Source organism: Notolabrus celidotus, chromosome 5, assembly GCF_009762535.1.
Source record: "Notolabrus celidotus isolate fNotCel1 chromosome 5, fNotCel1.pri, whole genome shotgun sequence".
NCBI classification, from domain to species: Eukaryota; Metazoa; Chordata; class Actinopteri; order Labriformes; family Labridae; genus Notolabrus; species Notolabrus celidotus.
Window position 1 is genome coordinate 29584294 of NC_048276.1, and position 16353 is coordinate 29600646.

The window sequence follows — 16353 nt, forward strand, 5'->3', positions numbered from 1 at the left end:
TCCACTCTGCAAATGTATCACGCATGTCGGAGACACCACTGGCTGATCCCGCCTACCGTCTCTTTTTGGTCCATTTAGATAGTTAATGTTGATTGTATACGATAAACATCTTTGAAAATGTTCTGGTTAAAAATGTCACGTTTTACTATGATTTTTTTAGGCTCCTAAGTGTAGTTATAAACCTATTTAGGGTGTTTTTTAACCTCTTTTTGTTTCTCCCTCAACGTTAAACGTCTCTCCTACAGTGTCCATTATAATTTAAATTATGCAAATTAAATGATGACATCATTTAACGACTTCTAGCGACTTTTAGGACAGCCAATAGCTTCTTTCCTCATTGAGGAGTTGGCAACACTGAGAACTAGGGATGCACCGATCCGATCCTAGTATCGGATATCGGCTAGATCGGACTCAAAAAGCTAGATTGGATATCGGTGACAAGGAGCCGATATATAGTGCCGATCCATATGGCAGATCTAGTTATCTCAGTTCTATGCTTTTCTGTGTTTACAATATCTATTGGTTATGAAGATTAATTCACCTGCTGGCACACATTTATAATCTCTTGAATAATGATACTGGCAATTTAAAAATGTTTACTTTATTTTGGTTTACAAAGTCAGAAAAGCCTGAAGTTGCCAAAAAATAATTCTATCCTCACATTAAGGAATAGAGATTGTTAAATCAAAACCGGGATCGGATTGGCTAGTATCGGTATCGGCAGATACCAAAGCCCAGGTATCGATATTGGTATCGGGACCTAAAAAGTAGGATTGGTGCATCCCTACTGAGAACACTCCTCTTTGAGGTCACTTAGTGATACGGGCGGAGTGTTCAGTCGTACTACGCTTGTGGTGGACATTAAAATGTGTTCCAGAAGCTCAGCAGAAGTTGTCTCTGTGCTCTTCCTGTACCCACGTCCCGAAGGTATATTTCTTAAAGTGTATTAAGTTAACAGTTAACGCTGAGGCAACACAGCCAGAGAGAGACCCCTCAAACACTATGCTGTTACATTTTGGACTTGACTATTCCTGAAAGAGAGGGGAGGTGTGTTCCCCGCCTCAGGCTTTGGCTTTCCACATAGGCAGGTGGAAAAGCAGGGAGCTCCAAGAACAGAGCCATACCACCAAATATAATCTATTGATAACTTATTGACTACCTCACCGATCTTCCGCAGTATGTGAGGGCCCAGAGGTGTCAGTCCGACACCATCGTCTGTAGCACGGGGGCCCCAAGGGGACGGTTCTGGCTCCGTTCCTGTTCACCCTCTACACTGCAGACTTCACCCACAACACAATGAGCTGCTACCTGCAAAAGTTCTCTGACGACTCCGCTATTGTTGGCCTCATCACCAATGGGGATGACAGGGAGTCCAGAGAACTGACACAGGATTTTGCAGTCTGGTGCCAGAGAAACCACCTCCATCTCTGCTGCTGACAAGAAGAAGCTGAACAGACTGGTGAAGAAGGCCAGCTCTGTCCTGGGCTGCCTGCTGGACCCTGTGGAGGTGGTGGCTGACAGGAGGATGATAGCAAAGCTATCTTCTCTGATGGACAACACATCACACCCCCTCCAGGAGACCATAAGAACACTTGGTAGCTCGTTTAGTGACAGACTTCTTCACCGCAGTGTCTCACGGAGAGATATCGCAGGACTTTTCTTCCTGCAGTGGTCAGACTATATAACCAATAACACACATATATGTATATATATATATATATATATATATATATATATATATATATATATATATATATATATATATATATATATATATGTTGTAAGATTATTTTTACCTCTTTAATTTAATTACTAATAACTTTTTAATAATTGATATTTTAGAGGCTCTTGTTTTCCCCTTGCTTTATACTCTTTTGCACTGTCTACTTTGCTGCTGTGACACTTAAATTTCCCCTTTGGGGGACGAATAAAGGACTATCTTATCTTATCTTATTGCATGGAAAATATAAATTATTTTGACGAGAGTTGTCCTGACTGGAGTCTGTAAGCTAGCCTACCTCTTATCCTGAGACATGATTTGCTATTTGTTGCCATCTTCTTCTTCTTCGCTGTAATGTTAAGTAGCAACTAGCGTTTAGGGTACATTGGTGCTCCCTTCTTTCCCTTGAATAAATCAAATTTTATCCCAAAAAAAATAAAAAGTATTTTGAGAAAAGTTACATCAAGTGAATTATCATATTATCGCCCAGCCCTATCTGCAAATATGAAGCTGTTTTACTTGTACTAATACAAGCCTTTAATTGAGATTAATTCATTAGAGGGCCGGCAACGTTTGAGTTTTATGTCCTGAGTTGTTTGACATCACTTCTTACTATCATAAAACAATCATCCTCTGCTGCTTAACAGTTCGACATTACAAGGACGTTGTTGACCCAAACATGAAAAACTAAAAGAATCCCCCGGGTGTCTGTTGTCTCCCACTCCCCTACCCTCTGATGAAGGAGCACTCTGTTGTCTCTGTGGGACAGCAGTGCTAATGCCAAGAGACAGTTAACTCGTTAGCATGATAGCATTCACCCCAGGGCAAATGCCTATTGTTAGCATGATAGCATTGCCCCAGAAGGGGTGGTTATTTCCAGTGAAAGTTGTTAGCATGTTGGTGCTGGCCACGGGGATCTGAGGCTGCAACAAGGACAGACAGACAGACAGACACACACATACACACACACACACACACACACACACACACACACACACACACACACACACACACACACACACACACACACACACACACACACACACACACACGGCTGAAATCTAAGGATGCAGATACATTTTACACATATATTTCCAGTAGGATGTTAAAAATGGTGAAGAATGAGAAGCCATGATTATTTTTGCTGCAAACACCTCTCTATAGTTGCATGACATGTACAGTGTACTGTAGTAAATTCGGTTACACACTTTACTCCTAACTGCTTCAGATTGGTGCGAGGATGAGTGGACAGTTAGTGGAGGTCAAATGGCGACATGTTTCAAGATTTTGTGCACTATATTGGATAAAACTGATACTGCAACATGTTTCTTTTCCAAATGAGACGTACCGGATAAATGCAGTGAGTTTTAATTAACTTCACAATTAAACCTAATTTTATTTAAACTGTCTTTATCCTGCTTTTATCTCACCTGAATGTTTTGTGTTCTCTCGCTCAATTCGTACCAATAACTTGCTTCATTCACATGTACCCAAAGACGTGACTCTTGCGAGACTGTCCCTTCAAACGCCACTCCAGTCTGTCGTCATCAAACAAGGTTGAGCTCCACCCCATCGAAAGGTGAAGCCGGTTATGCTCAGGGGGGCAGTGCAAAATTCTAGGCCAACCAATAGCTGGAATCAAGAGACAGACAAAGGTTTTCACAATTTGCCAGATAATCCGACCTCCTCACTCACTTTTCTCACAGTGAGCTCCTGTTTATTCCTGATCACATTAAAACAGGTAGAGTCATTACAGCTGCACAGAGATGAGAATGTAGCCCAGCTGGTCCATATGTCACATCATACGTCACCAAAGGATCTGCATGCTGATGTCTATTTATTTGCGTTTCATGTGAATGCAACATTAGAGTTGGCCTCTGTGGTCCCTTCAGCGGTATGTGTGACTACAACATCAACAAGTAAGAATACACTGTCTTTAAATCTGTATAACTTACTTCCACCAGATCCGTGTTTGGTCCGTCTCCGATCCACTGCGGCCTGGCTCTGTGCTAACAAGTCCGTCAACACCCAATGGTTGCGTTTTCAGAACACAGCATGGAGCAGGACCGCTGGAAAGCTGGAGTCATGTTACTATTGTTTTCCCGCTGTAATTACTGCATAAATGATGATCCTCCTCCTCTCTTCATCCATATTGTCTTTTTGTTGACTCCAGGCCTGGCTCCGCTCACCGTGACGGTTTGTTGTTGTAGTTAAGTGAAATACAATCTGGTGAGAACACAAAGTGTTTTATTCTGAAAATTAACCAGAAGTTTTCATTTGTTTTGGTGCCTGACTTCCTGTCCCGCTCCTTCTGCTGTGTTGAGATTGATGCACGTGCTCTGGCATCCGGCAAAAATAGAAGTCTTGCTTCTCTGATCCGGAGGGCTCTGGCATGCCGGATCAGAGATGCAGCCGGAACGCTGCCGGATCCAGTGGAAGTTAACACATTGACTAAAATAGAAACCTATCAGATCGGGTGCTGTGACGGATCAGAGACGGATCAGAAACTAATTCGGGGGAATTTGGCTGTAACTGACCCAGAAGGGAGGGAACACAGAGTTCAAAGAGTGGGAATAAGAAACTCAGGTGCAACACATTAGGTGTCCACTTGGGGCTGGCTTTAAAAGCCTGAACATGCCGCTCAAGCTGCATACGGTAAATGTTTTTAATAGTCTTGTGTTGACTGTGGTGATTGGGAAAGGCTGCAGTAGTGTTTTTACTTGCCCCCCTCTCTCTCTCTCCATAATTCTTTTGTTCTGCTTAATTAAAAGAACATAGAGCCTTAAAAACATGTTTATTTGCTTGTTTATTTGATGGACAGGTGTCTCAGCTTCACTTGATGGATTTTCAGAGTGATTACTCAGAAAAGACAGTCATGAATTTATTCTGAATTAGTCTGAATGGGATTAAGCTCCAGAAAAGCATAAAAATAATCAGTTATTTTCTGAATGATTTTAGGGTGCCTCAGACTTTGTCTTAAGACTTAATCCCAGAGTGTGAAGGAGCGCTGCATGGAGAGTAATTTGATTATAGTCATTGTTTGTACGAGGATATACCATGTGGAGGCCTTTTGTGAGAAACAGGAAACTTTATCAGCTTCACAGTGGCAGATGAGTCAGCCGCCGAAATTATGTCCGTCTACCATGAAGATAAGAGCGCCTTATCATCTGTTAGCTTGATCAGGCTGTTTGGAGTTACATATAGATAAAAGAACAGATGAATGTGTTAAAACAAAGGAGAGAATGTGTTAGGAGAGAATACTGAAGCTTAAACGTCGCCCTCTGGCTAGAAAAAGTGTTAAAATGTTGAACAAACATGATTAATACTTCTCATACTTTAAGGTCTTTATGACTAAAGGTAGAACAGTAGCTCCAGTAGAGTCCTCTGTAATAATCTTATTCTTTCTTTTCCTTCTTCACACAGTCTGCTCCCAGTTCTCCAAAGGCGTGTACGCCATAATGGGTCTGTACGACAGACGGACGGTCAACATGCTTATGTCTTTCTGCGGCTCTCTGCACGTCTGCTTCGTCACGCCGTCCTTCCCTGTCCAGACCAACAACCAGTTTGTCCTGCAGCTTCGGCCCCAGCTACAGGAGCCCCTCATGGCCCTGCTGGAGCACTTCTACTGGACCAGGTTTGTCTACATGTACAGCTCCGACTCAGGTGAGCACACGGGATGAAGAAGCACAGATTTCTATTTATGTTTGTTTCGTCGAGCAGGTGATGGAGGAAAGTTTGAATGAAGCAGTGTGAGGGGGTGTGTTGATGTTTCTGTGTTTGTCTTTGTCACTGTCCGGTTCAAGTGAGCTCCCTAGCTTGTCTCCTATTGCTGCTCACGTATTAAATCCGGCCTGGTTTAGGGCTTGACTTGCCACCCCCAATTAATTGGGTGGCGTGGCCTGATAAAAGGCTTGCCGCAACCAAATCTCTGTCCAAATGATCAAGTGTCTGGCTAAAGTACTATTGTACTGCCTACCACTGAGTCAGAATCTCCCTGACCTTGGATAGTAAATATCAAACGTGTTTAATATTTACGAATCCATGTTGGGCTGCTCCGACTCTGAGATTCACCGATAGGATGTTGCACTCTTTTAAAGCTCATGAACATGGCAGCGAACGTAAACACACATTCAACAAACGCCATGACAGCCAACCCACGACGTTGATCCTCCTCCATGTTTGTTTGTCTTGTGAAGTCACGTTTGGTCACACAAATTTCCGCAAGGTCTCATGTTCGTGGAATTGTTCGTTGCCACATATGTTGAGTGTGAGGTTAAGTGGTCTACAGGAGTTGTTTTGGGTGTGTTCATACTTGTGATGTTAAAATTTGGAGTACTACTTTCTCATTTTCCATGCGGTATTCTCACAATCACCTCCTCCCAGTTAGACGGTCCATTTAAGCTGCAAGTTTTTCAATCTCTTCTGTTGCTTTGTCAATGCCAGAGCTGCACTCCACAGCATCCATCTACCTGCAGGCTTTGACTACTGGGGGTTTAAGATATTATGTCATCACTCCTTTATTTCTACATATAAAGTCTGCAGGAGTGATGAGGTTTGCAGCCAAGACACCAAACACAATGCTGCAGAGATAAAGTTGAGGCCCACTGTTTTGAAATCAGTTAAGATCTCAAAGTCGTCTAGTGTGAGGCAAGCCTGAGGTAGTTTAAGAAATGGAGTCCATGGTTCATTGATAGGACAAAGTGTCACATGGTGTCCACAAGGGCAAAAACTCTACACCAGGCCAAAAGATCTTGATTTAGAAAAAAGGGCTGCAACCAAGCGACAACCTCTGGCCGCGAGAATTGAAGCCAGTGTTAAAAACTGCAGTTTCTCGAGTTTGAGGCTGGCTCCGGAAGTACCTGAAACCACATTCACACCAATTTAAAAAGCAGAGCTTTACAGCAGAAACAAACATGTTTACAGCCTGGTTCAAAAAATGTGTTTAGTCTGGATAGCTCATTTCTGGATCAGCACACACTGTACTGGGGGGAATTTTTTCATACCGCGGCACTTCCGAAGATATTAAGATTACGAGTTTTCCATTATTTGAGGCACAGCTGACTTGATTGACAGGTGGGAACACTGTAGCTGTTGGCTAGGAGGCTTAAAGCCCGCCTCTTTACCTCACACTAGCTCGAAAGCAGTTAGGTTGCGTTCAGCATTTCCAATATGGCTCCCGCCGACGATTGGCTTCAAAACAACGCGAAACAGATGGTTGACGTCATGGATGCTATACCATTTATATCATACAGTCTTTGGCTGCGACTTCAAAAACAGGTGGGGCACCTTGGGTCTAAAATAAAATATGGTCAGGTGCAAAGGGAGCAGGTTACTCTTTTGAGGACACAGAAGCGAATGCACCACAAAACCTGGTGGAAAATCAGTGGCACAGTGTGTTTCTAACATTTAGAGGGCGCATTGGAAAGACGTTGGTGCACAGGCGAGTTCGTATCGCGCTTCCATCTGACTTTTTACAGACAACAGTGATACCTGAAGTTGTGGCCACTCTCACTGCCACCATCACGCTTAAGGACATTAATACAGACTCTCTGGTGTCTGTTATGCGTTCAGTACAGAATATGTGCATGGATTCCAGCAGCAATAATCAAATAGAATATAAGACTTGTCAGAGCTGGAGGGTTTAGCAAGTGATGTGGGCCGTCTGTTTTTGTACATGCCAACTTTTACGTCTTACACACCAAAGAAAAGTTTTGACAAATTTCAGGGTTTTTTTCAGTGCACGAATGGAAGACTCGGCAACAGAAAACAAAAAAACCCAGTGACTTTTGCAGAACACCTACGGTAGTTTTCGCCTCCACCTCTTCAACCTGGTCTGTGCAGGAAGTCACAGAACATAATGATGGTGTTTGACAGGAGCTGCTGCTGCCTGTCAGCCAGGAGCTTCACTAACTGCTGAATAATTCACGTTCAGAGACACAAACTTTGAATTCTTCCTCTGAGTCAGTCTTCTCCTCCAGCTCTACGATTCAACAAATAAACTTAGAATTAGCAAAAAAAGAAACAGTGCTCTCCCTCTCAGCCTGTTGAAGAGTCTCCCCTCGGCCTGTGTGGTGGCAGACTCTGTCTAATCTTATTGCCTTTTCCATCTGCCCAGGAACCATTGCAGAAAGTCTATCCAGTGTAACAGTGCGTAACCGTCATCCCCGGCGGTGCTGTCTGTCTAATGTTATTGCTCCTCAACATCTGCAGAGGAGACGTTAGCTTTTATTTGGAGGCAGAGGGGCTTTCCCCGGGCAGAGGGACTCTAACAGCTTTGGTTTATGTCCACTATCAATGTCTGCACATCAACACACAGCGCACCCTGTGGGGTTTAAAAAGGGACAATCAATAAACACTCAAGTGCTGTTTTCACTCTGACCTGAACCATCTCTGCTGACTTGAGCGGGTAGCTTCTCTCTCTTTTTACACCAGTCTTTAAAACAGGAAGAAAAAAGACACTCGGAGGAGAATCAGCAACAGAGAAACTCTTGTTATTGAACGTGCAACACAGTCTTGAGCTGCACAACAGGATCCTGTAGTCATGCACTAATGGAGGGAGATCACAGTGAGGCGGCTACACACAGACGAGCACCCTGAGCAGTTGAGGGAGTTCTGTGTCTCGCTGAACCAGCACCTCCAGCCATTCGCTGAATTTCCCCACTGGTGACCCTCCGATTCCCGAGTCAAGTCCCTTAATGCTGAGCTTCTGCCTCCCCAGCCCTGGCTCTAATGTGTTCACGTTTATACAACTTTAAAATCATCCTTATGCATTTATGTGACTTTCTCCTTAAAATGCAAGCCATAAAAAGAGATCCTAGGATATATCATGTTTCTACTTATTAAATCTAACATGGCGTTCACACCAGCCACAAATTAAATCATTTTTACGAGTGAATTACACCTAAAGTCCATATAAAGTGGCAAGGGGATGCACGTTCTTGTCAGGCGCCACAAATAGCACATATTGGCAAACCGTTCTAAGCTCCAAGTGGAGCTTAGAACAGGCTGTAAAGATGTTTATTTCTACTGTAAAGATCGGACACTCGAGAAACTGCAGTTTTTAACACTTGCGCACCGGCTTCAATCCTCACAGCCAGAGGTTGTCGCTTGGTATCAGCTGATTTTTTCTTTTGCCATTCAGTGATGTCAACATCTGCACCCCATCATGCCTCTGTTACTTCCTCTGGAGATGGATCAAAGCTGGGACGACTTTGCCTCACTGCAGATGAGGCGTTTCTTTTGAGGTGTCCTCTCGTAGATTCAGCAGGAGAATCACGTGACAAATGTAAAGAACGTTTCATGAACAAAAACAGGACGTTCTGGTTTCTCTTCAGTTCTTATTTTTCTTCGAAGCTGACGGATCAGGTCCTCACAGTGAGGTGAAGACAGGATGTGATTCTGATCCTGACTTACTGCAGCTACATTTTCATCAGTTTCCCCTCCCCAGTTTATTTTTCTCTCTTTTCTTGTTTGTTTGTCTTTTACTCCATCATCGTACTTTCCTTCATTTCTTCTGCCTTTTCTCTTCTTTTGATTTATTTCATGTCCTTGTCCTCTTTATCTTCCTCTTTTTCAGCCGCATCCTATTGTCTTTCCCTTCTTTTTCTTACCCTCTTCCACTCCTTTTTTGTATCCTTCCTTCCTTCCTTCCTTCCTTCCTTCCTTCCTTCCTTCCTTCCTTTCCCTTTGCTTCTTCCTCTTGGTTTTTGTCACTTGTTTAAGTTGTTATCCTTTCTTTTCTGATATGTCCTCTTCTAAACTTCTTCCGCTCACTCTTTCCTCATCATCTTTTCCTTTTCTCTTTTTTTGTCTCTTTCTTTGTTCCCTGCCTCCTTTGTCTGTCCTTGTCTCCTTTTCCTCATCCTCTTTCACTCCTCATCGTCCATTTCTCCCTCCCTGAGTGTTGAGTGTCTTATTTTCTGCTCCGCTCGCTGCAACACACTCTCTCTATTGTGTGTGTGTGTGTGTGTGTGTGTGTGTGTGTGTGTGTGTGTGTAGACATTCCAAACATGTCTAAAGTTCAACAACCTCACAATTTAAGACATCATGAACTTTCAAACACACACACACACACACACACACACACACACACACACACACACACACACACAAAGAGATGAAGAAATTATGGACCCTGACTCATCCCATAATTATTGTTCTGTCTAGTTGCCATGGATACAGCCTTGTAGGAAAGTCTGTTCTCTGCACACTGACTGATGCTGCATTAAGTGTGTTGTTGGTTTTCACTCCCTCACTTCCTTCACATTTTCCTCTTCTTCACTCCTCCACTCCTCTTCCTCCTCCTCTTCCTTCTTCTCCCCTCATCTCGTATTTCCTCATCTTGTTTGTTCTCCTTTCTTACTCTTTACTTCCCTCCTCTCCTCTTCCTCAGTTAATAAGTGCCACTATTTTTATAGTCCCTGTTCCTCCTCATGTGTTTTTTATCCACGCTGTTGGTTTCTCTCTGGGTGTTGAAGTCCAGCACATCTTCAGTTCAGAATATCAACCAGACACTTCAGGGATGAGGATGAGAGGATACATCTCTCAGACAGTTTCTGTCTTTCTGTATCTATGATTGATCTTATGAAAGTTGTTTATTTCTCTCTCCCTCTAAAGGATGTGATGTTTCCTCTGCTTCACAGACATGTTGTTTCCAGTAATGTCGGGTCATATTAAGGCCACAGGCTGCATTTAAGAAATGGACGTAGACTCTGTGTCACACAAATGAAGCAATGCTTTAAACCTGCAGATCCAGATGTTTCCAAATGAACTCTGGTGATATGGGTAAATGGTCCTCCTTCTCTGCTTACTTGTTCCCTTTGTAAACATTTTCCTAAATCTTGACAGTAGTTACAGATACAACAAAATATGATATGTTAAAATATGATAGTATATGACACAATGCAATAAAATGTTTTTTCATACAAAACAACACAATAGAATAAGATACTATTAGGTACAAAACATTACAACTTGACATGTTACAACATGATACTTTACAACTTGATGTGTTACAACATACTTTACAACTTGACATGTTACAACATGATACTTTACAACTTGATATGTTACAACATGATACTTTACAACTTGATATGTTACAACATGATACTTTACAACTTGACATGTTACAACATGATACTTTACAACTTGACATGTTACAACATGATACTTTACAACTTGATATGTTACAACATGATACTTTACATCTTGATACGTTACAACATGATACTTTACAACTTGACATGTTACAACATGATACTTTACAACTTGACATGTTACAACATGATACTTTACAACTTGACATGTTACAACATGATACTTTACAACTTGACATGTTACAACATGATACTTTACAACTTGATGTGTTACAACATACTTTACAACTTGACATGTTACAACATGATACTTTACAACTTGACATGTTACAACATGATACTTTACATCTTGATATGTTACAACTAGGGCTATCGAAATTGACGCAATAATAACGATTTAATTTAAATTCTCCTTAACGCCACTAATTTATTTGACACTCAATTAATACGCGCACATTCTGTGCATGACCCTCGGCCCGCCCACGTAGTTTGGGAAATCAGGAATTGAAACAGCAATAACTTAACATTGTGGATGACAGGCAGAAATGAATAAAGAGGGTGTTTTGAATGGCAAGTTCAGCTTTAAAGCACTGCCAGATGGTTCTCTGGACAAGACAAAAGTTATCTGCATTTAATGTCGATGTGACGGAGATGCATGGACAATGTGTCTGTTGTTGTGATGCGTGAGCTCAATCACTTTGTGTTGAGCTGCTTAAAAAAACAGGATGTTTAGTTAATTGGATATTACATGGTAGTAATAAGTACATGCACTTTAGGGTCACAATAGTGTTCATGTTTCTGACTAGTTTACTTTGTAGTAGTTATTAACCCTCCTGTTACCCTCACATTTACTAACATAATTTATCCTTGGGGTCAAATTTGACCCCAGCAATTTAAACCTCCAGAAACTGATTGTTACCCAGGTTTATGTGTCAGGTACTTTATGTTTCTTTGTTGACTACCTAGATAGTCAACAAAATATATTTCAAGCATGAAAATAATTTAAAGCATTTAGAAGGACTTCATTTGTAAAACAGAACATTAAACTGCTGCGAGTTTGTCATTCTCTTGTTGGCCCTGCCTTGTTTCTACGTTATAAAAATGTCAAGTGTCCTTGGTTATAGTGACCTCAATATCATCCAAAACAACCAAGACAAATGTGTGTAAAATGTTAATATTTCTTGTTATATACAGCTAACACAGCCTGGGGTCACATTGACCCCAAGGGACACCGATGCGTAATTTTTTTTTACAGGATTGGAACAAATCAACATTTTAATTTTACGTTTTCCCAGTTGTCCCCATTCAATTAGGAAAAGTCACAAAATATGAAGCCAACGAAAAATTATGTTAGTCATTAATTTAGATACGTTAAACATTGAATGGGGTCCAATTGACCCCAGGGATAATAGGGGGGTTAAGTTTTAAAAGAGCGGATGTGACATCATGTCTGCTCTGTATATCAATGAGGCTCCTCAAGAGTTCTGTACCGGATTAGGAGAATAGAGGAGGAACGGCTAGAGAGAATTCTATCAAGAGTAATTGGACTGATATGAAGTGTAAAAACAAGTGAGCATGTTGTGGACTGGAAATGAAAGAGTGCAGCTCACCCTGTTACACTTTAGCTTACCATCAAAGGAATTTGAAGGTGTTATTTTCAGCTTAAGTAGTTGTTTAAAGTTCCTTTAATTGTCCTTAAACCCTTCAGGACCTGTCTTCAAGTCATCTTAAGGGCTGTTGATGTTAATGCGACAAAACGGCGATTGAAATATGTTAAACTCACCCTATGTAATCATCAGTACAGAACAACTGTTCTAGAAAACATCTGATTATTTGATCCAAATTAAAACCTACAAAAAAAAAAACGTGCGTAAAAATCTGCGACCCTTCCAAACGTGCATTTTAGCGAGTAGCATCCACAGCGAGTGTCGTGTGATAGTTACAGCTGAAGATTAAACAAAAACAGATCTGACCTCACAAACTGAATACCTTCCTCCTCCTGATTGTCCTCCTCTCAACTCTCTCTTCTCTGAGCCGTCCAGAGGACTGAGAAAGCTTTTACGTGTTTCTCTCTTTCCTCTGCTGCAGTCGTTTATCTTTGACTCTTTTCCTCGTCTTCTTGCGGCCCTTTAAGCTCATCTAAGCAAGGCGTTTAATCTCTAGTGGTCTGTGTGGCTGAACTGAAGAGCTCGCTGTTCAGTCAACCTTTTCAACGAGGGAGACAAAATAAAGACGGACCGACACGAGGACGGACGGACGACAGACAGCTTCTAGGAAAATAAAGCATGGAGCATGGAAACATCTTGCATGAACAGAGGCCATGTGTAATTTGACATGAAACTGATTCTGTGTGCATGTGAGGTTGACACAACTGCAGCTGCATCCCTAGCCTAATGTCTCTCTAACACACAACACACACATCTGAACACACACACACACACACACACACACTGTTATGCACTTTACCAGGCAGCAGTACACATTAGAGAGAGATAGAACTCTACTTATTTTCAACACTCCTGATATTTTTGCTTTTGCGGTTGCTCTTCTCACAGTGGCACATCATGACGTCATGCTTCCTCGTAAAAACACAGATGTCTGAGCCACAATTTCGTCATCAGAGTCGTACCTGCAGGGCTGCTGAATTCAAAGGGGTAAACTTGTGTTAATCTGAGCATCTGTGTTGGTCCACCTGATAATTTTTTGCTGAATCTCCAATCGTTAAACTAAAATAGAAACATCTGGGATGCACAATGAGTATTTATCATTATTTATAGTTGTGATTATACAATTTAATCCAATGAAAACAACTGTTAAAACGTTCTTATGAACAAACTGTCACATTCAGACACAGTTGGTGTCTCTATGTGATTACAAACAGAGAAGATAAACAAGCTCAGCTGAAGCAAGCTGATCCAGAGGAACCTAGGACACAAGGGAGCTCAGGGACTCCTGAAAGATCTATGGTTAGTCACTTTAATGGGACAGCGAGAGTTAAAGTAAGTGACATGCAGACAGAGGAGAGAGAGAAATATCTGATCCCAGTGTGTCAGTTCCCCCACTGGCAGTCTAAGCCTATAGCAGCATAACAAAGAGCTGGTCCAAGCCTGATCCAGCTCTAACTATAAGCTTTATCAAAAAGGAAAGGTTGAAGCCTACTCTTAGGTTCAAGCCTTCCCCAGATTTTGCCTCTAATTTGACACCACGTTAGCCCAGCTTAATTTGTGTTGCCTTGAACACGAATGGCAATAATGTCTCAATGGCCCTGTTTTGGCCTGATTTGGCCTTGTGCTGGTACTGAGTCAAACTTGGGTTGTCCCTGATTAGGCCCTCTGTTGGCCCTGAGTTGTCTTTGATATTAGCCTTGAGTGGGCCCTGATTTGGTCTCATGTTGGCCATGAATCTTTACTCCTCCCTTTATCGCACTTACTTGGCCCTTCCATTCGAGACTGAAAGCTGTTCACCATAAGTCTGGTTCTGCTCGTGGTTTCTGCTTTTTGAAAGGACATGTTTCTTCACCACCTGTGCTCTAAATCAGACTGGATTATTTGGCCCTGTGTCCTCCCCTGAGTTTAACCTGACGTGTCCCTCGTTTGGCCCCATGTTGGCCCTGACTTTTCCCTGTGATGTCCATATGTTTTATCAGACAATCTTTAGTGATTAATGAGAGTCTGAGGACAGATGGAGTCTGATGCTGTAATCCCGTGTAAGAGCTCTACTGGGAAAAAATACACTGGAAGAGATGGAAACATACTGGTTCACTGCCAAAGGTCTCCTTTGTCTTTTTCTTCTCTTTTCTCTCGTGTCTGCTCTTCTCTCTTATTCCTCTTCCTCTGTTATCCTCTTCTTTTATTTTCCTCTCTTGAATCTCCGCTCTGCATTAAAAGTAAACAACATGCACGCAGGATTTTTATGGAGATGAGATGCAGAGCATAGAGCAGAGTTGTGTCTTTATTTATAAAACTCTTCTTCTCGGTCTCCCTCTCTCCTGTACCTGCTCTATTTCTATCTCTATAATCTCTCAGTATCAGTGAGGGACACACTCTCTGTCAGCGTGGGCGTGCTGCTGTATAATCAAGGGTTATGCCACATCATTAACACATCCTTGACTTGTTTAGCTCAGTGTTACCTGTTTGAGGTATTATGTATTCAAATGATGTTAATTATCCCATTATTTCTCACCTTCCTCTATCTCAGCCCTGCACCAGGTTTAAAACACAGCTAGATGTGTCATTCAGCATCCTTTCTCTCTTTACTGTAACCATGTCATTAACCTAAGGGTGTGAACTCACTCTACATGCCTCCCATGGACGGACTCCTCAGGACTTACTGCAGCCGGCTACTTATAGTTGGTTTTAATGAATTCATTGGGATTTGCTGTTCTTTTACATTTCATAAGCATGAGAAAGATGCCAGTCTGTCTGTGTTAGCCCTGCTGCTGCATGCCCTGAGTGTGTGAGCAAAGGGACTACAGTGTTTCAGATAGAGCAAATTATTCAAAGACAACAAGAAAAAATGCGGACCAAACGATCTCCATAGGAGAAACATGTTTAAAATGCTCCAACAATGCAAATTCAAAAGAAAGAAACAAACTGCACGTGGAAAAAAAAGTGCTGCAAAACATAAATGATGCAAAATCAAAAGCAATGCAAAAGAGGAATGCTGCAAATCATGACTTTGGGTTAGCAAACTTAAATATGTCGTAACATACAGTATATCCATTTACTGTATATGATAGAACAGTCACATTGAAAATTTGTGCTTTTTGGACCAAGTTTTCTCTCAGGAAGACACGCCCCCTACGGCCAAATTCCACTAGATCAGTGCATCAGATCTGATAGGTTTCTATTCTAGTGAATGTGCTAACTTCCACTGGATCCACTCCGTTGGGTTCCAGTTGTTCCTCTAACCCGGCATGTCGGAATCTGATTCGCAAGACTTCTATTTTTGATGGATGCCGGAGCACGATGCATCCATCTCAACATCCTTTATAGTGAGACCAACAAGCAATTCTAAGTTTTACAAACCTAAATCTTAGTAGAAACAACATGAAAAAAACAAATGAGATCAACAAGTTTCTACAGGTATTGAGTTTTAAAAACATGAAAATATAACTTGCGTGAACTAAGCATCTTGTTGGATCAATTTATAATTAATACTTCTGCAAATATGTCTGAAATGTTAGCTCAACAAAGTGTTTTGTTGAATCAACTTGTCTTTTTTATGGCAGCCAGGTAACGTTTTTCCTGACTTGTTCATCTTACTTGTAACATTACATTCATTAAAAAAATAAGTACTAGTCATTTCTTAAAACAACCTAAGCCTAAATTTCCAAAAAATACTAGTAATGGATTAATATGGCAACAGCCATATGTTTAATATTAACTTACATCTTGTTGTATCAACAAGGATATCTATGTTACCTGAACTACTCTGGTTGGACTGATTAGTTGGACACTATTTTACTTGATATTTCAAGTAAAACTGACATTTGAGTTGAACTGACTTGAAAAAGTGAGCTGAGGTAACCAAAAC

At 41.5% G+C, this 16353-nt stretch overlaps 1 protein-coding gene across 2 annotated transcripts in view; it reads left to right on the top strand.

Moving 5' to 3' along the window:
- LOC117813357 (glutamate receptor 1-like) overlaps window positions 1-16353 on the top strand; it is a 100796-nt gene that overhangs the window by 39594 nt on the left and 44849 nt on the right. For both annotated transcript variants that reach the window (XM_034684525.1, XM_034684524.1), the window contains exon 3: window positions 5144-5383. In XM_034684525.1, coding sequence (XP_034540416.1) covers window positions 5144-5383 — 240 coding nt within the window. The remainder of the gene's footprint in view (window positions 1-5143; window positions 5384-16353) is intronic.